Source organism: Saccostrea echinata, unplaced genomic scaffold (genome assembly GCF_033153115.1).
Source record: "Saccostrea echinata isolate AGI-Se365-2 ecotype Australia unplaced genomic scaffold, CSIRO_AGI_Sech_v1 ptg000041l, whole genome shotgun sequence".
Classification (NCBI taxonomy): Eukaryota; Metazoa; Mollusca; class Bivalvia; order Ostreida; family Ostreidae; genus Saccostrea; species Saccostrea echinata.
The window spans coordinates 1,568,830-1,593,610 of record NW_026889790.1 but is presented as its reverse complement, the minus strand read 5'-3'; the positions used below and the strand labels follow the sequence as shown (position 1 = coordinate 1,593,610).

At 36.2% G+C, this 24,781-nt stretch overlaps 1 protein-coding gene across 1 annotated transcript in view; it reads left to right on the top strand.

The window, feature by feature from the left end:
* The window catches only part of LOC133200835 (uncharacterized), a 29,489-nt gene extending 6,735 nt beyond the window's left edge, over positions 1 to 22,754 (top strand). The window contains 17 exon segments of the mRNA XM_061336651.1: positions 2,438 to 2,669; positions 3,083 to 3,528; positions 3,729 to 4,013; positions 5,277 to 8,630; positions 8,754 to 8,822; positions 9,037 to 9,129; positions 12,091 to 12,589; positions 12,976 to 13,224; positions 13,627 to 14,590; positions 15,325 to 15,490; positions 15,631 to 15,810; positions 16,088 to 16,153; positions 16,324 to 16,446; positions 17,355 to 17,384; positions 17,545 to 18,689; positions 19,120 to 19,208; positions 22,580 to 22,754. Of these exon segments, the coding sequence (XP_061192635.1) occupies positions 2,438 to 2,669; positions 3,083 to 3,528; positions 3,729 to 4,013; positions 5,277 to 8,630; positions 8,754 to 8,822; positions 9,037 to 9,129; positions 12,091 to 12,589; positions 12,976 to 13,224; positions 13,627 to 14,590; positions 15,325 to 15,490; positions 15,631 to 15,810; positions 16,088 to 16,153; positions 16,324 to 16,446; positions 17,355 to 17,384; positions 17,545 to 18,689; positions 19,120 to 19,208; positions 22,580 to 22,754 (8,165 nt within the window).
* The last annotated feature ends 2,027 nt before the right edge of the window (positions 22,755 to 24,781 follow it).

Below are 24,781 nucleotides of genomic sequence, written 5' to 3'. Positions count from 1 at the left end.
GAGAAAACCGTGAAAATTACAACCCGTGAAATTAATCCCCTATACAGTAGTCTGGGTAAACCAAAGACTGATAAATTTGACAATCTTTAATAAAATCATAAGTGCTATTTATAGTGCTGAAGCACTCTTAGATTAGATGTGTTATGTAAGCAATTGACCAAATGCATCAAGTGTTGGATTCTGTAAGTTTAACATGTCTGGTTTTTAGGATGCATTCATTACATGAATCATCTGAATGTAGTAGAGAAAAGAGAAAGAAGCAGAAAATAAATGATCTTGATTTCTACACTCAGTGTTGAAGCATTGTTGATTAAAAGTTGCTATTTTTGAAATTATAAAAAAAAAAATGAAAAAATCCCGTCTGTTTTTTAAGAGATAAAAAAAAAGGGGGGGGGAAGCCTCCCTCCCACATTTATTTTTGAGAAAACTGGCCTGAGAACCAAGTTATTAATTTTTTTTTTGGCCCAAGCTGTAACCTGTATCATTTATTTTTTCATTTTTCCTTACAAGCTAAGAAGTAGAAAATTTAATCATTTTTATTTCTATTTTTCATTTCTACTTAAACTTTCTTTACTTTATTCTGCTTTTGTGCATTTTATGACTGATACAATGCAGTGGCGGATCCAGGAATCTTGAAAAGGGGGGCCTGACCAGTTTGAGGTCGGGGTAGGGGCCCACGGCCACACCAAAAAAAATTGATTATTAAATCGTGTATATTTTGGAAACAAAAGTGGGGGGGGGGGGGGCTCTAAATCTGCCAGTGCAATGTGTGAGATCGTATGTATGATCTAAAAATAGAACCAAGTGCAGAGTTGACAATATATTATTTTTATGAAATTAATATTACAATATTTTTTGAACTTTATTTTGAAAGCATTGTTTAATTATTCAATACACTGTTTTTTTGTCGTATATACATGCACATATGAATAAACACAGTGATTGGGAGGGCCATCAAGGTCAATGGGACTATGGCACAACTGTCAAAGTTTTTAATGGGCCATTTTGAAAATGAATGGGCCATCTATACATTCTGATGGGCCATTTTAAGAAAAAATGACAAACAAACGTCAAGTATGAAAAGAAACACGTTTCTTCGTTAACCAAATTTTTTTTTTCACTTATGCAGTGTAGCACATTTAAAGGAACCCGCAAACAATATAATTTTCTTGTATTTTGGATCAATAACGTCAAAATTTCAATTAAACATTGGAAATATGTGAGTTAATATACCTTTGTTGTCCTAAATAAAGCACTTCATGTAACAGGAAGCAGTTTTTGCCGCATTTTAACTAGCTGCAATAATGTAGCCCTCTCCATTTTTTTTTTTTTTTTTTTTTGGGAGAGGGCTACAACTCCTTAGGATCTCCGTAATGGTGCAAGTGCGGGAGTGATTCACTACCGCACAGATTTCGGCTCAAATTATCAGTAAGTGGGTATTTTGTTAACATATCTTACCTGAACTCATGAAATGTAGTTATGCAGGACATGAATTGATCCAAAAATACACAGAACAATCCGTATATCGGTTATTTTTCGTGTATGTCAACATCACAACTTGAATTTATCCGCCATGTTTACTGACCTTGATCGATTTTATTTTGGGACAACCAATGAGAATTTGGGATCTAGGGGAGCGGATCTGTATGGATTTCCCTTATTATAAGCATAAATATCACTGTTTATACTAAAAATATCACATGGAATGCTTTTATTTATCGATATTTAGTGATACCATACAACACAAACATTTATCAACACCGACATTTACATTATCAAGTGATTCTAAATTTCAAGTGCAAGTCTCAGTACATCACGCGAGAACTGTCATGGCTGCTGAGGTGAACGACTGGAAAACACGCAGATTTATTTTACTTGGTTTTCGCGTATAAAGGGCCATGATGTTGATAGTGAATAAAAATTCCGTCTTATTGGAAGTAAGTTGAATGCAAAAACAATTTATTTTGCCTGCAGTCGCCGTATCTAAAAAATATATTTGCACCATTACGGAGATGCAGTGGAATTGTAGCCCTCTCCTGAAAATATCAGATTAAAAAAAAATTGGAGAGGGCTACATTATTGCAGCTACATTTTAACCAATGAGATTTGTTGTGTTAAAATGACTGCATTTAAAACGAAAGTAAAACAAGCAAGAAAGTCGTACGCAATATATTTCCAACTAACATTGCTAAAATTTGAATGCGCACCTTGGCGCTACCAATGATTGATTTTCACTTCAATGCGACTATGGCATGTGGCGCAAGCTCTTCCCAATCACTGTAAACATACACAGGAAAACAAGTGTATTCTTTAAACACATGGATAGACATTTGAATTACAATGTAAAATTGTATAATATTTATTTGACCTAACAGATGATCATGTATACTTGTTAACTGCTATGCTGAAAATGTTAAACTTTGGTGATGTTTTAAAGGAGTTGCATCACCAACTGGATTCTGGTTGCCGGAGAAAGTGGCTCAGTTTGAGGACCTGGTTCTGGATCAAACATTTAAGGCAACATTCAAGTCTAAGAAGGTAGGAGAGGATATATTGCTGTGTGTTCTGGAGTCTCCTGAGGGTACCAACATCAACAACAAATACGGCACAAGTACCAACTCTCTCGCTACCACAGCCAACAATGAGGCATCCAACAACTTTCAACAAAGGTCAGTCTTAAGGTTGATAAACCCTCTGGTCACTCATTGAAAATGTTGGTTTAACTCTTATGATTTTCCAAAAGAAATGTAATTTATAAGTAAAATAAAAACAATTTTAGCATAGGTTGTGGGCCAAATTGAGACAAAAAAGGCACTTCAACTTGGCTAATTTGTAAAGGATTAATAGACATGTCATTAAGACTTATCTTTCTTATCAGAGTATCAATAAACCTGAAGTTATATTGTGGTATACATGTATGACTAATGATATTTGTATGTGGTAGTCAATTCTTTGCTTAGTATTCTCAGTTTTAAGAAGTTTTATTAATTTGATGCCTTAAATTACTGGTATACTACATATTAGTATAGCGAATAGCAATTCAGAGGTAAATAAAAATCTGCTATAAACACACTTTAAACAGAGGACGATTTGGAGACCGATCCTCAGGTGGGAGATCCAATGATTCAAGACCAGGATTCAGTGGTGGAGACCGAGGAAACCGCCCTGGCTTTGGTGGTTCTAATAATCACAGTAGAGGTTCAGGATTCAATTCTGGAGGATTTGGCAGTAAATCGCCGCCTGGTGGAACCACTTCGGGAGATGGAGACTGGGATGAGACCCCTTCAGCTAGTTCATCCTCACACAGCTTTGGAAGTGGAAGCAGAGCAGGGTTTGGAGGATCTGGTGGCTCTTCTGGAGGAGGATTTGGAGGATCCAGAGGATTTGGAGGAAGTGAGGGTGGATCCAGGGGATTTGGAGGAAGTGAGGGTGGATCCAGAGGATTTGGAGGAAATGAGGGTGGATCCAGAGGATTTGGAGGTAGTGGGGGTGGATTTAGAAGAGAGGGCGGTGACCGAGGTGGTAGTGGTAGGTATAACTTCAATTCTTTAGATCTGTTGAATGTTATTTGTGTGAAATTTTCAATGAGATATGAATTGTTTGTAGATATCACATCCCCATGCATTTTGCTAAATTTGTATCAGTGAAAGTTTTTCTTTGTCTGAGCATTGTGAAAGTAAATAAATTTTTTTTTAAAAAATGAAAAGAGGAATTTTTCTATTTTTTAGGCTGTAGAAAATGTGGAGAGGAGGGCCATTTTGCCAGAGATTGTCCTCAAGGTGGATCAAGTGGAGGAAGAGGTTGTCACAAGTGTGGAGAAGAGGGGCATTTTGCCCGAGATTGCCCAAAAGGTGGCTTTGGAGGAGGGGGTGGAAGAGGTTGTCACAAATGTGGAGAGGAGGGTCACTTTGCCAGAGATTGCCCCAAAGGTGGTCAGAGTGGAGGAAGAGGTTGTCACAAGTGTGGAGAAGAGGGTCATTTTGCCAGGGATTGTACATCAACAAACCAAAGAAGCAAGTATTTGAAGTGAAGCATGCTTAGATAATATTCCAAAAAAAACTGATACTATGAAATACATAAAAAAAAGACTATCTCTGAAAAAAAAAAAAAACATATCATGAAAAACTGGCTATGGGCAATAATTGTCAGACCAAAATAAATATGTATTTTCTTAGGAAAAATTTTGGATTTAATGCATTCTTTCAGAAATAGTTTTCAGGGTTTAAGTTATTATTTTAATATGTCTGGGGCATCAAGTGTTTCATGTCCTACTTTCTGTCTTTCTATCCTTCTGATCATGTATAAATTTGAAACTTAATCAGTGTTTTCAATAAGATTTTCAATAGAAGGAAATATATTGGAACAGCAGGAAACCAATCTCGGCGAGGGGTCTGGGGGCCGGCTCAGGCCCCCAGCGGGTCCAGGGCAGAGCCCTGGTAGGGGGCCCAGGGGGGCAAAGCCCCCCGGTCGAAAACGAAAATTGGCATTTTTGACTCAATTTTCTTACCTCTCAGGCCAATAAATTTTTCACATTTCTGTTACTATCAATTACCAAATTTTACCTAATAAAGCCATTTAGAAAACAATTTGTACCCTTTCACTGATTTGTTATATGGACTTTTGACGGACTGATTTTTTTCCCCCTGAAAACTAGGTGTCTGTAAAAACATTAAGACAACTTAAGTATGAAAATTCTAGCACAGACAATTTTTTGTGCTAGAATTTCATACTGAAAATGCTACATAATTTGTCCCTTTCACATTAACTGGTCAGGAAAATTATTCAAAATTAAGGAAATAATTTATTTAAAAATTTAAGAACTTTTTAACACGTAGTGGCGTACAATACCCCCAAAAATTGAAATATTCTGCAATCTAAGACTAAAATATCATAAACCTTTCAATTTATTTACTATTTTATACAGATTGTCAGAACGAAATAATTAAGAAAATGGATACAAATACAAACTACTAGTACATAAAAACCTCTTAAATGTGAAATGTTACACTGTTCCTGTATTTCAAGAGAGCTAACACAAATAAACGAGAATACAAATTTACATTTTCAATTTGAGGAAATTCTGTAAGAATTAATTCCTATGTTCCGCGTCTCAGTCACGTACAGGCGGTTAATTTTGCCGGTTGCCGGCTCTTATTGAAAACACTGTTAATCAGAATAAAATACACTTTTAGTATGTTGTTTTCTTGATTAGAAGTTCTCTTATGTATTAAAGAAATTACTTTGAAGTTGAGATGGTATTTGTGTAAATTTAACAGGTGACAGGGGATTTGGAGGCCGCAGTGGTGGTGGTTTTGGAGGAGGTTCCAGTGGTTTTGGAGACCGTGGTGGCTCCAGTGGATTTGGAAACAAAGGCTCTGGAGGTGGATTTGGAGGGAGGTCTGAGCGTCCTTCAGGAGGTTTCTCAGGGGGATTTGGTGGCAGTTCATCAAAGCCTGCTGCTGAAGATGATTGGGGAGACTCTTCCTCAGATTCCAAGCCCAGAAATTCCTCATCAGGTTTTGGATCCAGGTCTGGTGGTGGATTTCAGGGAGGAAAGCAGGGTGGTGGATTTCAGGGAGGAAAGCCGGGTGGTGGATTTGGAGCCAGTAGAGGGGGTGGCGGTTTTGGTGGTAGCAGTGGAGGTGGAGATAGTGGTGCCAATACAGAAGATGACTGGGGAGACAGTGCCACAACCACATCAGCTGTTACAGTCATATCACCAGGATGGAGTGCCACACCCAAGAAAGATGGTAATAAGTGGGGGCATGAGGATGCTGACTTGTACAAACTTGCCAGACTCCCATCAGACAAAGCTGTCAAAGTATATGTAGTGTACGTCAAATCTCCCACTGAATTCTGGAGTCAGATGGTAAGCAAGTCAGAAGAGTTGGAGGAAATGATGGAGAAAATGAATGAAGAATACAATGGGTTATTTCCAAAAGAAAGATGTGTCCATGAATATGAAGTAGGAAAACCCTGTGTTGCCAAATTCTCTGAAGACAATAGATGGTATCGAGGGGAGATCTCCGAAGTGGAAGACGACAGAGTGAAGGTTCATTTTGTGGATTATGGGAATACAGAGACTGTGAATAAAGCTGAAGTGAAAGCAGCCAATGCAAACTACATGAGTCTAGAGATACAAGGAGTTAAATGTTCCCTCAGTGGAGTGCTCCAGGAAGACTGGTCAACGGAGGCAATAGAAAAGTTTGAAGAACTGGTCATGGATAAAGAATTACAGGCAAACGTTGTTAATTTTTCTGGCGGATTGTACCTGTTGAAGCTATCGGAGAATGGTGAAGATGTAGCTCAGAGCTTAGCTGATGCTGGACTATGTAAAGTTTCCTCTGCTCCCATTGTCAGTACATTACAAAATCCTTATCCAGCTCTACCTCAGCAAGAAGGAGAGAAAGTCACAGCTTTTGTGTCTTGGATTGAGAACCCTCACAACTTCTGGATCCAACCAGAGGAAAAAGCAGATAAATTAGAAGAACTGGTGGCAGATATTCAAGAACATTATGAAGCTGGAGGCAGTGAACTGGAGAATATTAATCTGGGGGATCCTGTTGTTGCTAAGTTCTCTGAAGATGAGGCATGGTACAGAGCTTATGTAGAGAACATTCAGAGATCAAATATAACAGTCAGGTTTGTGGATTATGGGAATGCAGACGTAGTTACTAAAGATGCACTACGTCAGGTAGAGCAAAAATTCCGTGAAGTCCCTGCTCAGGCTCTGAGATGCAGCCTCTCAGGTGTGAAACCACTACAAACTGGATGGTCAGATGACACCAAGGAGATAATGCAGAGTTTGGTCCCTGATGCTCTCAATGTTTGTTTCATGGAGAAAAACTCTGATGGAACTTGGAAGGTTTCCCTTTCTGCAGGTGAAGTGGATGTGGCAGAAGAGTTGATCAGGGCAGCAGTTGTTAGAAAAGAGACCTCAGATTCCTCAACATCATTTGTGAAGTCAGATTTCCCACCTCAGATCTCCCTTCCTGTAGGCAGTACCCACCAGGTGTTTGTCTCCCACACCAACTCGCCCACCAGCTTCTACTGTCAGTTAGCACAGAATACAGATCAATTAGACACACTCCTCGGAGATATAGAAGAAAAGGTTGAAACTTTAATTCCAGTCGACTGTGTGTTGGAGGGCATGGCATGCATGGCAAAGTACAGCGTAGACGAAGCTTGGTATCGATCCATAGTCACTAGTGTCTCAGGAAACACAGCAGATGTCTTATTTGTAGATTATGGGAATTCAGAATCAATTTCTATGGAGAGTATTTGTAATATTCCGACAGAACTCCTTAAACTTGAACCACAAGCCATACACTGCAAATTGTCAAATCCAGAGGGTGTTGGAAATGATTTTGGAGACCAAGTAGCAGATAAAGAAATGACCCTGAAGGTTGTAGGACAGTCTCCCGTGTGCTTGACAGTAGAGCTCTTCTTTGATGATGGAAAACCAGTGTCGGAACCCAGGAGAGAAGCACCAGAAACTGAAGCAGAGGAGGCTCCAGTATATAAACATATCAATTACACAGAACCAACCGGAACTCAAATTAAATGTTTTGCTACATATGTAAAATCACCCTCCAAAATCTACTTGCAGAAAGAAGGGTGTGAAGAACCACTGGAAACCATGACAGCAAAACTACAGCAGTCAGTAGGTGCATGTTCTCTCTTAGCTAACCCAAAACCAGGACAGATATGTGGAATGATATACTCTGAAGACAAGGCATGGTACAGAGGAGTTATAGAGGAGATTAATGCAGGAAAAGCTAAAGTAAGGTTTATTGATTACGGCAATAGCGAGGAAGTGGAAACAAGTTCACTGAAAAACCTTCCATCAGAATTTGCATCATTACCACCATTTGCATATGCATGTTCTTTGTGTGGGGTTTCTTCACTGGAGGGAGACTGGAGTTCAGAGGTCACAACCCAGCTGGAGTCCCTGATTGTAGACAAAGACCTGACCTGTACTTTTGTAACTGGATCTGAGGTGAAGCTAGAAGTGGAGGGTAAAGATTTGGGGAAGTCTCTGGAGGAAGCCAGCCTGGTAAAGTATGAGGAGAGTTCCTGTACTCCTGAGGAACCAGAGCCAGTCCGTGTGACTTGTTTAGAAGAGCAAATCGTTCCCACAGAGGCAACTGCAGCTTATGTCAGTCATAGTGACAAAGATCAGTTCTTTCTACAGTTAGCAAGTCAAGAGGATACACTAGGAGAAGTTATTGAAAACATTCAGAATCACTGTGAGAAGGCCAAACCTTTGACAGATGTAGCAGTTAATGATTACTGCTGTGCCAAGTTCACTACAGACAATTCTTGGTACCGGGCTCTTGTCACAGACATCAAAGGTGAAATGGTGGATGTTCTATTTATAGACTTTGGAAATAGTGACACAGTCACTACAGATAACTTGCGTACTCTTGGAATTGTGAGCCCAGCTCTGGCTTACCGATGCTGTCTGACTGGATGTACAACTATGTCTACAGAGCAACAGGAACTGTTCTCCAAGCTGTCATTGGATGCTGAGGTTACTGTGACATTTGACAAACAAGTGGACAACAAACATGAAGTAACAATGGTGCTAGCAGATGATCATAGTATAAATAAAGAGATTATACAGTTAGGTGAGTCTTAAAACTGAACCTGAAAGTCTGTGTTGTTCATGATAATTTGATGGCTTGCTTTTTGAGGTGATGTTTAGTTTACAATGAAGAAATGCATTAGAAACAGTGTTTTGTCTCCTACAGGTGGAGGTGAACCAGAGGTGACTAGTCACTCTGCTGATCTCTCAGAAATGGAAGAAAGACAAGACACTGGTAATAATTCAACACTTGCACCATTTTTCTGAATGTAAAAGTACATGTAATATATGTCTGATTTTTATGCAGTTTGTTGGCTTTGTGGATACAGTTCAATAATTTTACTTGTTACAGGTCTGAACACAAAAACAAAATTGTGTATGTTAACAATTAATGAAAGCTGTATAAAGTTTAAATCATCTTATATACATGTAAATGTTTGATCTTGTAGCTTCCCAGTCGGTGTTGATGGATGAGTCCCATATAACCCTGGATGAAACAGGCTTTGATGAAGCTGAACTTAACGTCACATGTAATGGAACGAGTAAGTGGCATGAAAAGTTTCTGTAAATTTCATATTTATAAATTTTCAACATTCATTTGACTGAAAAATATTTTTGTAAATTTATTTATTCTTTTTCTTCAACGGCTTAGCCAAGATCAGGTGCCCATTTCCAACCAAATGATGTTATATAGATGTAACTCTTTATAGTTACATCTAATCTAAATGTCTTTTGTTGCATTGCAAAGATCAGAATGAGAGCTTTCCATTGGTATATAATATCACATATATAGTATCTGCATCTTTGAAAAAACAACAGAATAAAGTCAAAGATCCATCAATTTTGAAGCGTTATGCTGTTGCACTTGGTTTTTTACATTTTAAAAAATGGTTAACTAAAATTATTTTGAATGAAACATTCCAAAATTGATATACTTAATTATAGAGAAATCACTCTGGTTTAGTTTATTTTTTACAGAAAAGAAAAAGGATAAAAATTGTGGAAATTATGAATAAATGTGTGCAGATATACCTTTGTTATATAATTTAAGATTTATCAATGTTGGAATACATGCATAATTTCTAGCCAAAAAAGAGCAAATATTATGTGTTTAAAATTTTTATTTTACTTAAGAAGAAAAGTACTGTGAGAAAAATATAGTGGTTATATGGTAAAATGTGTGCATATTTTGTAATTTTTTTCCATACTGGTCTAATCTTTTGTATAGTCCGTAGCCCCATATTTCATTCTACTTTGTGTTCAACAAAAGAACGTATAATTATTCATGCTCTTGTTTAATATTTTCACAGGTACCAGTAAAGTAAAAAACAGTAATGAATATAGCTTTTGCGCTAACACCAAAAGAAGTTTTTGAAGAATGATTGGTGTCCGTAGCCCTGTATAGTCCGTAGCCCTAATATAATAACTTCCAGAAAGTCATATACATTATTGACACAATAACTACAATACAATAATATGTTTATTCAAACAAATGCAATGTTTTTAAATACAAATACCACTGTAATTAAAGATAAAATGTCTGAAAATTAACATTTTTCAACTAAAGGCTTAGTCTGTCCTGTTATCTTTGTGGTCAAAACATATTTCTAAATATACATGATAAAGTTTTCCTTCTTGTGATACATATTAACATTCCATTTGGAAAAATTAGCATTAGAATATTTTTAAAAGAATATTTGGCCACACAAATCCTACTTACAAAAGGGCTACGGACTCTACAAATAAATTTAGCAAATTTACAGACCATATAACCATACTTCTGTATTAGGAAGAATTATTTTTTCCTACATGCATCTACTGCAAAATGGGACTTCAATGGTTTATTTTTTTCTCACCAACCAGTCTTAACATCCCATAGTGGGATTTGATCCCAAAACGTAAGGATCAACTCCTTACTTTGCAATTTACTAAAAAGTGAGACCTTCACTCTTATAATTGTGCCACCCAATCTTCTTGTCACTGAATTGTTAATTAAAAAAAAACATTGATTCTTTATGGATAAATATTGTACTAATCATGTTTTTACTTCAAATGGTCAATCATATTTTGTAATTTTTTATGAATTACACCATATGATCATGATAAATTATATACCGATACACCTTTTGAATGACCACCTTGAGCTCTATGTATTACATTAAAATAAAATCAAAAAAAAAAAAAAAAATGGAGCAATATAGTCTGTAAACCCCCCCCCCCCCCCTAAAAAAAATCATGCCCTGACTTAAGTACAGCTCCTCTTGCTTTTATTCATTAATAGTTTGAACACCAATAATGCTTTAATTAGTTGAACTGGAATTTCATTTGGCGTTGAAAGCACACAGTACATTAGACAATTGATTTTTAAATATGGTATTATAAATACTCAAACTAAGTGGCTTGAACTGTTATAGAATACCAAATAATTAAAAAAAATTGCCACAAATTTGATCATACAATTATATTTTCTTTAAGTTGATTGTCCACAATAGAGATGTTAAACAGTATAGTCCGTAGCCCCATTGCTCACATGAAATTCAGTCTCATAGATGCTAAATTAAAGCTCATTCTTGTTCTTTAGATGGTCTTAAACTATATTTTTTTTTATCAAAACACCAATTACGTGTAATTCTGACATGTATTATTTTGTTCTGACAATTCATATTTTACTCGTATTGTGAATTTATTTGAAGTTTTTGTTTTATTTTGTTAAATTTTACAGGATTTTTGTATAAATTGATTCAATATCCAAACGAAAGGATTTATTAAACATGTGTGAACTCCATGATGATAATTTTAAGAAATATTTACTGATACAGACAACTATATTTCTATGGTCTCTCAGTAAATGAAAAATGCTACATGTATAGTCCGTAGCCCGAGGTCTCAAAATTGTCAATCAAAAAATATCTGACACATTTTTTCTCTGAGTATTACCAAATAAGTTTGAAATTTTCATCCCCATATACAGTATCTTTAGAAAAATTGAAAGTACTTAATGTACTTTTGCTTCAAATGTCTAAATATTAAGAGTAGAAAAACTCCCAGAGATTAATAAATTTACCCATGTCCTTTATATACTGTAACATTTTTGATGGAAATGAGTTATGTGATTTTTTTGTTCAGACAATATTTTGTGAAGAGTTTGTATTTGAATTATACTTGTTTTGTTTAGTTGAATATGATAACGATAAATGTTATGCCTGAATATGTATAGTCCGTAGCCCACTTGGGTCTCTGCTAAAGTAAGAGTGAAATCTTTTTAACCGCTCGACAGAAATGAACAGAAATTTCAGACAATCTGCCAAAAGGATGTAGTGTTACATAGAACATACTTGTAATACGATTCATTAGACTTCATTTTTTGGTTAATCTGCAACCAACATGGGCACCTGATCTTGACCAAGCCATCAATCCTTTACCCAAATTTGCAAGAGATATATTCAAAAAAAGTTATCTTGTTAGTTATTTTGTTTATTTATTGGAGAGCTTTGTTGCAACAGATGAATCATCAGAGGAGGAGGAGGACACAATCTCAAGTGTGAACGAGCTGAAGGCTGCTGCCGTCCAAACGGAGGATAGAGTGGAGGTCAACGTCAGCTGTGTTTACTCCCCGAGCTGTTTCTACCTCCACATTGGTGACCCCGCCCCCCTCAATGACCTCCTGGACCAGATGTATGAGTTCTACAGCAATACGCCCATATCATCCTATAAAATAGAAAAAGTGGCAATCAACACACCTTGTGCTGCCAAGTTTTCTGAGGATTCATCCTGGTATCGAGCTGTCATCAAAAAACAGGTAGATGTGGATAAAGTGGAGGTGATATTTCTGGACCATGGCAATATAGAGGTGTGTGCCATTTCTGATCTCCGCCGTCTTCTGAAACGATTCTGTGACCTTCCAATCCAAGGTGTGGAGTGTTCCCTTGCTGGGGTGAGGTCTAAGGATGGGCCGTGGAGCAAGGATGCCACAACTCTCTTCACAAATCTTACTGAGGAAAAGTAAGTAATACTGACATAATGTGATCTGTTTAATATTTAGCTAGATCTGAATATTGCTCATGTTTCTGTGCTTATTAACTAAAAATTACAACTATTGTAACTTGAACCTAATTCTAGATCTATAGATAAAGTTTTCAATTACCTCAGTATCTTTGAAAATAAACTAAAATTTAAATGTATTCTGATAAAGAATGTATTCTGATAAAGAATGAACACAATAAAACTTTATTTGTAAATCAAAGTAAGGAATGTTCACTGTTGCAGAGATACTTGTATATCAGACTTTTCATAAAAGGTTAATTCAGCTGTTGAAGGAATTAATTGCAAAACACACAAGGAGATTCCCTTAAGAAGTTAAACTTGTAATATAATTGTAAATTTGACAGGACTTTACTAGCAGACATTCTTAGCCTTGGAGATGATAACAGCTGTATTGTACAACTTCTTCACATGGGTCTGTCGATCAGCGAGCGTCTGATAGAGGAAGGATATGGGGTACAGGCGACCACGCCGGTCACCATCAGTAAGAAAGTGAAGCGTGTTTTTTCTGACTCCAGTGATGTAGCTACCCCCTCACTAAAGCTATCTGAGGAGTGCTCAACAGTGAAGGAAGAACGGGACATTCTGTATGGGAGGTTAGTTATCTTAACATATTCAATACCTATACATGTACAGTGTAGAACAGGACATTCTGTATGGGAGGTTAGTTATCTCAACACTGTACAGATGTATTCAGTACTTATACATGTAGAACAGGACATTCTGTATGGGAGGTTAGTTTTCTCAACACTGTTCAGATGTATTCAATCCCTACATATACAGCAAGCAGGAAAATTTTGGAGGATGTCAGAAAAAGACCTCATTCCCAAATTTTGATTATATGTTAGGGGGTAAAAATTTTAAATACAAATTTCTCTGTTACATGTGCCTCATTGTTTTTGAGAAATTATTCTGGAGAGGGAAATCAATCCCAAAAATATTTGCATATTAAGAGAAATACCGACACAGTAAATCAATGTTTATACATTATGATGTAGGTTTACCCCGGAAGCTGTAGAAGCAGACACTGAGTATGTAATCACTCTCAGTCATATTGAAAACCCTGAAAATTTCTGGTGCCATATAGTGGACAAGGTGGCAAGTCTAGATGAACTGATGGACAAGATGCTGATAAAATACTCTGCTGACCGTAAAAGTGACCCGTGTCCAATGTCAGAAAATAAATCTGAGTCTGTATCAGAGGAGGATGTACAGAATGGAGAGAATGACTGTAATAAAGGGATAGGTAAAGAGTTGGAGGACATCAAACCAGGAACTTCTTGTTGTGTGCTTTTCCCAGTGGATGGTCAGTATTACAGATCTGTAGTCCAAGAGGTAGATGAGGACAAAGTTAAAGTGTTTTTTGTGGACTTTGGAAACCAGGAGATTGTGAGGAAGTGCAATATTTTCCTGCTTTTAGATGTTTTTTGCGAAATGTCTTCTCAAGCTATTCACTGTCGCCTTGGTGGCATTATCAGTCAGTCCTGGGATTCGAGCTCCTGTGGAAGATTTGATGAGCTGACTGAAGATAAAGAACTTCTAATGTATGTAACAGAAAAGTCAGAGATTGGGCCACACTTTGTAGAACTGTCTGATGATGAGACCTCCATCACTAGCTGTCTGATAGACGGAGGGTACGCCCAGCCAGACCACACTACAGATGAGGAGGAGTCGATTGATCTTGTATCCCTGTTCAGTCCATACTCTTGGACTTTATTATCCTTGGATATGGAGTATGACGTCATGGTTACCTCTGCAGACAATCCTCTACAGTTTTATGTCCAGCTCAATGACTGTAATGAGTTGTCAAAAATTGAGGAGGAGATAAGCAAGTGTGTAGAAGAAAACCTGCAGAAGTTGTCTGACATCAAGGAAGGTGTTGCTTGTCTTGTTCTCAGTCCAATGGAAAAACAGTATCAAAGAGCCAAATGCTTGAAAGTCGTCCCTAATCAGCAAGTACAGGTTAGTTGTATGAAATTAAGTAGGACTGTCACAGTTCCAAAATTTTTGGGGTTGGTTCAGTAAATTTTTTTCTCAGTTTTGGGTTTTTTGGTCCGGTCCTTTACATCATTTCATGAATTAAACTTGAAAAAACTTTATTTGTCATAAAATTTCACCTTTAAAACAATGTGTTAACCTGTAACCATGCTGATGTCGGTATATCATCAACTAGGGCCACTATTATGGACAACATATGACCACTGTTGCTCGTTTCAATAATTATTCCATCCTTTTGTGACAAGTGTTTTGTCATGGATGAAGTAGATTTCAGTTGTAATGTTTATTTATCACAGTTAATGTCTTGATTCTTTGATTTCATCACCATGTTTTGGTATATAAACAAAACTAGACCCACACCTTAATCTGGAAAAATGTAACTGAAACTGAACCAAACAACTTGGACTGCGGTTTTTGGTTATTTCAGGGAACTGTGAAAGCCCTGATATTAAGATTTATAAGCATTTCTATAGGATTTCCTTGACTTGATGATATTGCTATTGTAAATTACTTATTCTTGCATTCTCTTTGATGAAAGTTAAAGTTCAGTTATCAATCAGAACAAACATTTTTAACACAATAATAATCAAAGGTAAAAAAAAAAATAATTTCATTTTGTATATAGTAACTGAGAGAGAAGTTCTGCTATTAAAAATAGACACAGGTACAATGTACATGCAGAAAGAAATGTATTTTAGGTTTTATTGGTGGACTTAGGTGAAAAACTGACCACTAAGATGGACTGTGTGTACAGTATACCAGACTCCCTAATCCAGATACCTGCTCAGGTCTCTGTGTGTGCCCTGACAGACATATTTTCTCTGACAGGAAGCTGGAGCAAGGAAACCAGAATATTTTTCTCAAGTGAGACTTGCATATGTTTTTCTTTTTCATACAATAGTTGTTTAACTTGCATCAAGGTAGATCATTAACAATTTTTAGCATTGTCAAGTCAGATTTTTTTCTCTGTTAGTATTAATGGCCATATTTGTACTTTTGGATAGATCATGTCCAGGATGTTTCCATTATGTATGTGCGTCATAAGACGGAGTGTGGGGTGTACAAGGTGACCTTGGACTACGAGGGACAGGAACTGAACCGTCTGATGGTGGATTTAGGTTTTGCCAGAGCTGAGACAGACACCACACTGTTTGAACAAATGATGGAGAGCTCCGGTGATCTAGGTGTGTTCCTATAAGATAGACAAATCTGGTTTGTTGCTAAAGAATACTTTAAATCATCTATGGCAGACATGATAGAATGCATTAAATGGGCTAGGATAGGCTTGTCACAGGATTTTGTAAGTTTGCAGTAATTTCTCAGATCTAGACCATTTCTGAATTTAAAAAAGGGTTCAAGGTTTCTAGCTGGCATTTTTTACTTGTATTCTTGTAATCTGAGTATATATTTGTTGTACAAAAAAAATGACATTATTTTATGCTTAAATTTTCTGTTTCAAAGAAACTTCCTTTAATGAGCTGGCCCTAGAAAAACAGAATTCTTTTGGCAGTGAAGAAGATGGAGAAGGTAAAAAGATTCTCAAAAAAATTCTAAATCATTTTTCTCAAATAATTACATGTTTTTTTTTTCATCAAATGAATACAAAATCAGTTAAAGCTTAGAGGATTTGATTTATGTATTATCTTTTTAATAGTATATAATTGATAAGTGTAGAGTAATTGATTTGTTACTTGTAGGTAAATCCCTTAATTTGGACTCAACCCTGGAAACAACAGATGCCTCTGTTTGCATGTGTCATGACTCAAGCCTGGAAACAACGGGAGCTTCTGATAGCTTCCATTTCATCAATCTCAAGAAAGGTTAACATTTTAGTTAAAAAGATCATAAAAATTGTCATATGTTCTTGAGTCTTCACATCAACCGTGTCACTAAAATGATCAATTGTTTGTTTTCATCCTTGTTGTGTAACGTGTTACCATAACCTTTTAATTTAATAATATGTGTAAGAAATCAATAATTGTACAGGACATTAATGTAATTTTGCTTCGGTTAGAGCCTCTGTTATTTTTCCAATGCAACAATGAAAACTGCAGTCCCATCATTTTTCATTGATTTGGTGGCCGAAACAGACCACAAACTTAGATGATCAACCAACTTCAAATTTTACAAATTACGTAATAAGATTAAGAAGCTGTTCTCAGATTTACCTATTAACAAAGTTTTTAATTTTTGCAAAAACAAAAATAATTGATCCCCAAAGAAAATAATGAATCCACATTAACAGAAGTTTGACAACTTTCATTTTTACTGTCTCTGAAATGAGTAGTTCTGATTTTACAATGAAAATTTCTGATATGAAGAATGCTGCTTGTACAGCTCTAAATTGAAGATCTGGATGTAAATTTAATGTAAACTAGAAAGTTACAAGCAGAATTAAATTTTGGTCATAGTCGTAAGTTCTTTTGTAAAATGAGCCCCAGGTTTTTATGTAGCATGTATTTGGAGCAAGTTAAAGTTTGAGAAGCAGTTTTTATTCCAAAGTAACTATAAGCCCCTTGGTGACCAAACTTGCATGTATGATTCATCTAGGGATGGACACTAACAGTTTGCTTTAGATTCTGGATCTGACCTATATTTATTGAAGCAGGTCCATTCCCAAGTAACTAGAAGCCATATGGTGACCAACCAACCTGTTTCAACAAAGATGATTATGGAGTAGTATATTGAATCTGTTTAATGATTTTGATGTTATTTTTTCTTCTTACAGAGAGGGAAGCAGAGGAAGATAAGACAGAAGGTACAGTCATTTTAAATTTTTCCTCAGTGTATGCTGAAACTGTGATCTTATGGTATAGATTATGTTAAGTACCAGATAGGCATAAAGATGCTTTATGAATTTTAGTGATTTTTTTTCATGAAAGGTACTATAATTTTTTTCCCACTTATCTTTGATTCAGATCAAGAGTTAAAAGAGGAGGATGAATTTTATGATGCTGTTGATGAAGAAGGGGAAAAACAGACTCCAACAAAGGACCCACTGAATGATGTGTCTAATGACAAAGAATCTGAATGTACATCAAGTCCAGCAAAGTCCAAAGAACCAAATGATCAGTCTGAAGTGGAGAGCCAAGGAAGGTCTGTCAAGGAGGAAGAGCAGTTGGAAGATGAAGAGGTCACCAGAGGTGAGAAGATGGATGACAACATTAACAACAACTGTGAGGAGCCTGAGGATATGAGGACCGAGGACTTGTCCTCACTCAGTGGGGAACACCAACCTGATGTCAACAGTGAGGAAAAGAAAGGGGAAGCAACTGTAGACAAAATGAATGAGGACAAACATGATATAGTAGGAGATGTGATAGATAATGAGGGCATTAAGGAAGAAGTTAGTCGGGAGAATGAGGATAAACCTGATCCGGAGGAAGATGTGGCAGAGAGCGAGGGCATTAAGGAAGATGTGGCAGAGAGTGAGGTCATTAAGGAAGTGGATGTTTGTCAGGAGATTGAGGATAAGTTAAATGTAGATGATGATACAGGAAACAGGGAAGATGTTAGTCAGAAAGAGTGTGAAGATGATAGTAAGAAAGAGAGTGAAGATGCAAGTCTGAATGAAAGTGAAGATACTGATGTCATCAAAAGAGATAGTGAAGATACTAGTCAAAAAGACAGTGAAGATATTGGTCAGAGAAAGAATGAAGATGGTAGTAATCAAGAGACTGAAGAAGCTGATGCAGATAGCAAGAAAAGTGAAAATGATGGTCAGAGAGATGAAGTTTCTGAGGAAGAGACCCAAGGGAAAGAGGTGTGTGAAGGTGAAGACTCAGGAAAGGTTGTGGAGGAAGAATTCAAAAACACTGATTCCAGACAGAGTGATTCTGAAGATGTCTGTGGTAAGGAGGACGGGAATGGTTTGGTTAAAGATAAAGAACAGTCTGATTCTAAAGAAGAAAAAGAAAATTTGGAGCACTGTAGTGACAGAGTGATTGCCAATATTGACAGCGAGGGAGAAAACTCAGATGATCCATCAGACACGGAGATCGAAAATACGGAAGGATTGGAGGGGGGTGGAAATGGAGAGGATAGACTAAAGGAAGTCAAGGAGGCAGCTGATTATAAATAGGTTCAAATAAAGTAGGGATTTCTTTTTAGTTGGTCATTTCTGTTGATGAGCATTGAATATCAAATGTGAATTATATTTGCCCAATTTTTGATATGCTTATTTGCTATCGTGTATTTTTTTTTTTACCTAGTTGTGACACATCCATTTAGTTTGTGTTATCCATCAATGGGTATATGTTTTGCTGTTTATTTTTGGTGCCAATAGTTATTTTCGAATGTTGTAGTATTTAGTTTCATTTTAAAGTTTGTGCAAAACATTGCTGATCACAGAACATGTATGACATATTGTTATTCAATAAAACAATTTCTTGATGTTGATTTATTTTACAGACCTAAAATATAGATAAGGACAAGTAATAGTTCAAGATGCACAAATGCAACACTATGTGATGGATATCATTAACTTGTTTCAGATCACCGAAGTTTGGGCCTTTCTGGAATATGAGAGTGAGCAGTATCTTTTATTCTGCCTTACAACATCATCTGAGAGAGTGGTAACATGGTTGAAATCTTTCAATAAAGTAAAGGTGTTGCTAGGTTTGAACTTATGCTTACAAGGATGGATCATATGTAGAATAAAAACAAAGGAGAGCAAGATGTGTTTGTGAAACACTGATGCCCCCGTATGGCAGCTTATAGCGAAGGTTAAACTTTCTAAAATGCAAGTCAAACTCCAGGTCAAGAGATTAAAAATGTTGGTACCAAAAGTAAGGTCTTGTCTCGAGGAATATACCTGTGAAATATGAAAGCCATAGCACCAACCATTGAAAAGATTATGGAGAAGGTTAAAGTTTTTCAAAAGTAAGTCAAAAATCAAGGTCAATGGGCCAAAGTTGTTGGTATCAAAAGGAAGGTCTTGTCACAAGGAATACACGTGAAGTATGAAAATCCTACAATGTAACATCAACTGTTCAAAAGTTATGACAGAGGTTAAGGTTTTTCAAAAGTAGGCCAAGGTCAAAGGGACAAAGTTGTTGGTATCCAAAGGAAGGTCTTGTTACAAGGCATACTCGTGTGAAGTATGAAAGTCCTAGCTCCAATTGTTCAAAAGTTATGGCCAAGGTTAAAGTTATCCAAAAGTAGTTCAAACTCCAAAGTCGAGGGGTCAAAGCTGTTGGTATCCAAAGGAAGGTCTTGTCATAAGGAATATACTTGTGAAGTATGAAAGCCCCAGCACCGTTCAAAAGTTATGGCCAAGGTTAAAGTTGCTTAAAATATTGTAAAACTGGGTCAGACTCCAAGGTCAAAGTTGTTGGTATCCAAAGGAAGGTCTTTTCACAAGGAATACACGTGAAATATGAATGCCATGGCTCTAATCTTCGATTACGGAGTCATAAAAAGATGTTTTACCAATGACTTGCAAGAAATTGATTGTGTGCTATTTTACGTCCCGTTCGGTAATTTTTCACTCGTATAGAGATATCACCATATACCGGAGAAGGGCTTCAAATTTAAACCTTTACTCGGAACTCGGGGGCAATTGAGCAATGAGGGTTCTTTATCGTGCCAACGCTTACCGTTACACGGGGCCTCGGTCTTTAAGGTTTCATCCGAAAGACCCACAACTTTCACATCAATGTGCCGAGCGCTTGGCGAAGGAACAGTTGCTACCTACCGTATTTTTATCGACTTAGGTCAGTCGTGGCCGTGATTCGGTCACAAGACCTTCCGATCACGGAGCGAGCGCTCTACCGACGCAAGAAATTGATTATTAAGGTAATTGATTACTTTAGGTCGTCCCATAACAATTGATAGTATTAGTTACTTCCCTAAGAGGCTGGTTTTAATTTATCTCGCTCTTTGAAATGACGTAATTTTTGAAGCCACCAAGGGAAAAAAGTTAACCTTGCATTGTCTTGCCAACCTGCCCGGTATGTTGCTCTAGCTGACATTGTCGCCAAAAAAGGGAGGATGTTAAGCTCTATCACAACAAGTCGTGGTTGAGTAGTTTATTACAGGAAAATTGTTGTACTTAAGACCGCAGAACATATTAACTGGCAAAATTGGAAATGTACAGCTCGTTTTTTCCATCTGTTACAGTCAAAACATTTAATCATAGACAATGAAATGGGCGGTCCAATTCGACACGAACGTCCGAGAAAACATTGGATTGAAATTCTAGTTTGAAATTCATTTTCAATCCACCTGAGCTGTTTTCAAACGCAGAATGTGAATGTATGACCCAAAAGATAAATAATTTCAATGCCCAAATACATGTTGTTTGAAATTCATATTTATCATTGTTTATATGAATTTTTAGCCTATAATTTTAAGGAGACGCAAAAGTCATAGAAGACAGAGATTATTTTTTCAGGGATGGCTATTTGATTGTAGGGGGGGGGGGTAAAAATTGTCTAGTCAGATCATGCCTTCACATGACAAAATATATTTATTTCTAGGATGACAAGAGGTATTTTCTTTAGTTTTGTCTTCACTGAAAATGTTTGACAATCAAAAACAGGGAGGGGTTGCCCAAACTATAAAAAAACTTTTTTTTTTCAAGATCGTTCAGCCCCCTCCAAATCCCCCTTCCAAACACATGCATGCACATACCTAACAGAAATCAAATATTTGTCCCTTTATGTTTCTTTAAAAACACTGGTTAGAAATTTATGATTTATATATTTTACCTTCAAAATATTCCGAAATTGAAATTATTTGACTTCTGGGTCAATCAGTAACTCATTGCCTTCTAGCGTAGCTGAGGTGGATTGAAAATGATTTTCAAACTAGAATTTCAATCCAACGTTTTCTCTGAAGTCCGTGCCGAATTGTACCCGCCCATTCCGTTGTCTATCATTAAATGTTTTGATTGTAACAGATGGAAATGACGTAAGCTGCATATTTCCAATTTTGCCAGTTAATGTTCCGCGGTCTTAACCGAAGTTATAACTAGCCCTTCTTAGTTTAAACAATATTTTATTGAAGAAATTGACAATGGTACAATACACTAGTAATAAATACAAAAGAATTGGGAAACAAGCCATAAGGCTTATATTAATCCCTCTTTCTGCAAATTCAACAAGTGAGAGAATTGTATGTGAATGAAACCTAAAATAGTACACTCATATGGAAAACTTTCATACATTTATATTGTGAACAGTTTACTGGAATTGAAGTCGCTGAAAATCTCCAAAAATTCCAATTTATACATAACAAAATAAAATTTACCTCACTCATTCATGCCACATCACTAATAAAATTTGAACTGAAAAAAGAGACCGAATAATATCTCGTAGTAAAAATATCAAGTGATTTGTTTTAAAATCTTTTGCTTTCTATCAGAAAGTTTTGGACAACAAGAAAAATATTTTGGTTTTCCCTTTCTGACAGATTTTGTGAACCGTAAAGTAATATATCAACAGTTATGTGATGAGGTATTGAAAGAATAGTTCTATTTCGTACTCTTATAAAATTGTTACAATGGAAGAAAAAATGTTCGATACTTTCAATCTCGCCGCATGAACATAGTGGAGAAATACACAGATTTCTACGAAACATATGTAAATTCAAAGAACTGCATTCCAGTCTGAGTTTCGTATGTAAAATCTGACCAAGCCTACTCCCAACAAAGAAATAATTGGGTATTCTAGATAAATTAGAATTTAAGTATGATTTAAGACTTGAAAGGGATGGATTATTTTGAATCACCAAAGGTAATTTATTCCAAATACGTATTGTACTGGGAAAGAAGGCATTATAGTATAGTTGGGTTCTAGTTTGGATTTCTTGTAGTGAGTTTTCTTGTCTAGTGTTGTAACTATGTCTATGATTGCCATACTCGGAGACAATATTTACTAAGTAATCAGGGGACTTTTTATGATATATTTTATGGAATTGAATTAAACGATGATTTTCTCTTCTTTTTGATAGGGTTACCCATCCCGTCTCTTTGTATAACAAGTACCTAGCTGCCATTCTATTCCCTCCCGTAACTATTCTAGCAGCTTCAAGTTGAACACCTTCAAGTTTATCTACTAAGTAGTCTGGTATATTATCCCAAACGATATCGGCGTATTCAAGTATAGGTCTCACAAACGAAAAATAGATATTTTGTAACGTTTTCCTATCCAGTATAAAATTAACTCTACGCATCATTGTCAGACGACTATAAGCTTTACCTATAATTTCATCCACGTGTAATTTCCAGGATAAATTACTAGCAAATATAACTCCCAAATGCCTATGTGCATCGACTTCTTTTAAATGAACATCGTTAAATACAAGCGATGGATGAAATGGTTTTCGATTTTTTCTAGATATTGTTAAACATTCAGTTTTGGAAGGGTTGAAGGCTACAAGCCAGGTGTTTGACCACTCATTGATTTTTGCAAGGTCGCTATTAGAGATTGTTCTTTCTGACGTATCCGTATAAGTATCCGTATACGTATCGAGGTGAGAGAGGCATCTCGATCCCGATGTCTAAACTATTTACTATAATTTCCATCGTTATTTGTTTGGTTTTAAAGCAACCCCATTCATTTAAGAATAGCATATGGTATTTTTTTTCTAACAAAAAATGTATTAAGCTGCTGTAAACGTCTATCATTTCGCTGGAAAATTTCTTAAAAAATAGATTTATTTGTTTTCATTATATCATTTAAAACTTTAATTGCAATTTTGTTTAAAAACATTTATCGGGATCCCCCTTTCTCTCCTTTAACACTTTAACATCTAGACATTTTATTGATTGATTCTGTAATTTACATTAGATGACATAAAATTAACCCCCCACCCCCGCCAACTCACACACACACACACAGTAAAATGCAAAAGACGTTGTATCCACACAACCAATAAAACCGTGTAGCCGTTTTCTAAAGAGAATTAGCTTCTAGACCCTTACCAGTATATGCTTAAAAATGCCAGTTCATCCCCCCCCCCTTCTCGGGGGGGGGGGTTGAACTGGCATTTTTAAGCATATACTTTCATAGCGTTTGTTGACTTTCTTCATTCTTTTTTTCAATGAACTAATTGACAAATACCTGTATGTCTCCCCTTCCCCTCCCGAGTTGAAATTGCTACTTTCGTGCCTATTCTCATACGGCTTGATTTTGCTTTATAGTTTGTCCTTTCAGCAGTATAAACTTGAAAAGACTTCATGGCGACGAAAAAATAGGCAATGAAATGAAAATGCAATTGTTAAATTTGATTTTTCCTTTTAGTTTTCTTGTTGTCGTACATGCGTATTATAATTCATGGTTTGATATAGAACTGTTTCAGAATAGGGTATTCATTATCTTAACTCTCTTTTTATAAGAAAGAAAAGAAACATTAGGCTAAAAAATGCCAAAACAATAGATTTATCTATTTCTTCTATGCTACCTTGTCCATCCAGCTGATTTTTATTTATTTATTCATTTATTTTTATTTATTTATTTATGCATTTTGGCCCAGAAGTGTGAGTCAATTCAACACGCAGGATACAGAATTTAAGAGAAGAGGCTGCTTCAACGTAGCAGAAAAATAAAAAAAAACACAGAATAAAGGATAAAATTTATACAAAACATTTAATTGATAAAATGTCAGCATTTTTTTCAGAGTTTTGATCCCTCTTGTACACAAAGAATTACAGTCATATTAATTTCAATATATAAATAAATCATTAAGTAAACTTTAGTCAACATGTATATAAAGTAATGTATAAGACATAAAAAATTTCTCCGTTTATCTCCTTTTATCGACAATTGTTAATTCATCCCCGACAAAAACTGCGTGTAATTGCACCACTTTCGGAAATGGTAGTCTTCCTCAAGCTCTCTGGAATTTCGGATACGGCTATAACCTAACAATTTGGAAAATTTAGTCTTCAAACCACCCCAGAATTGCCAGCTTTCCAAAGCTTTTCTGGAGAACTATGTCCATCAAATATAATCAAATGATATACAGAATGTTGATAATGATAATAAGAAAATGAGGATGGAAATTTTCAGTGACCCCCCCCCCCCCACACACACACACAGAGTATGCAGTATGGTCAAGTTAATCTTTCACAGTTAATGTATCCGTAATTATTTTTGTGGAAAAGAGAAACTCAGGACTTAATATCCATACCCCCCCCCCCCCCCCACACAC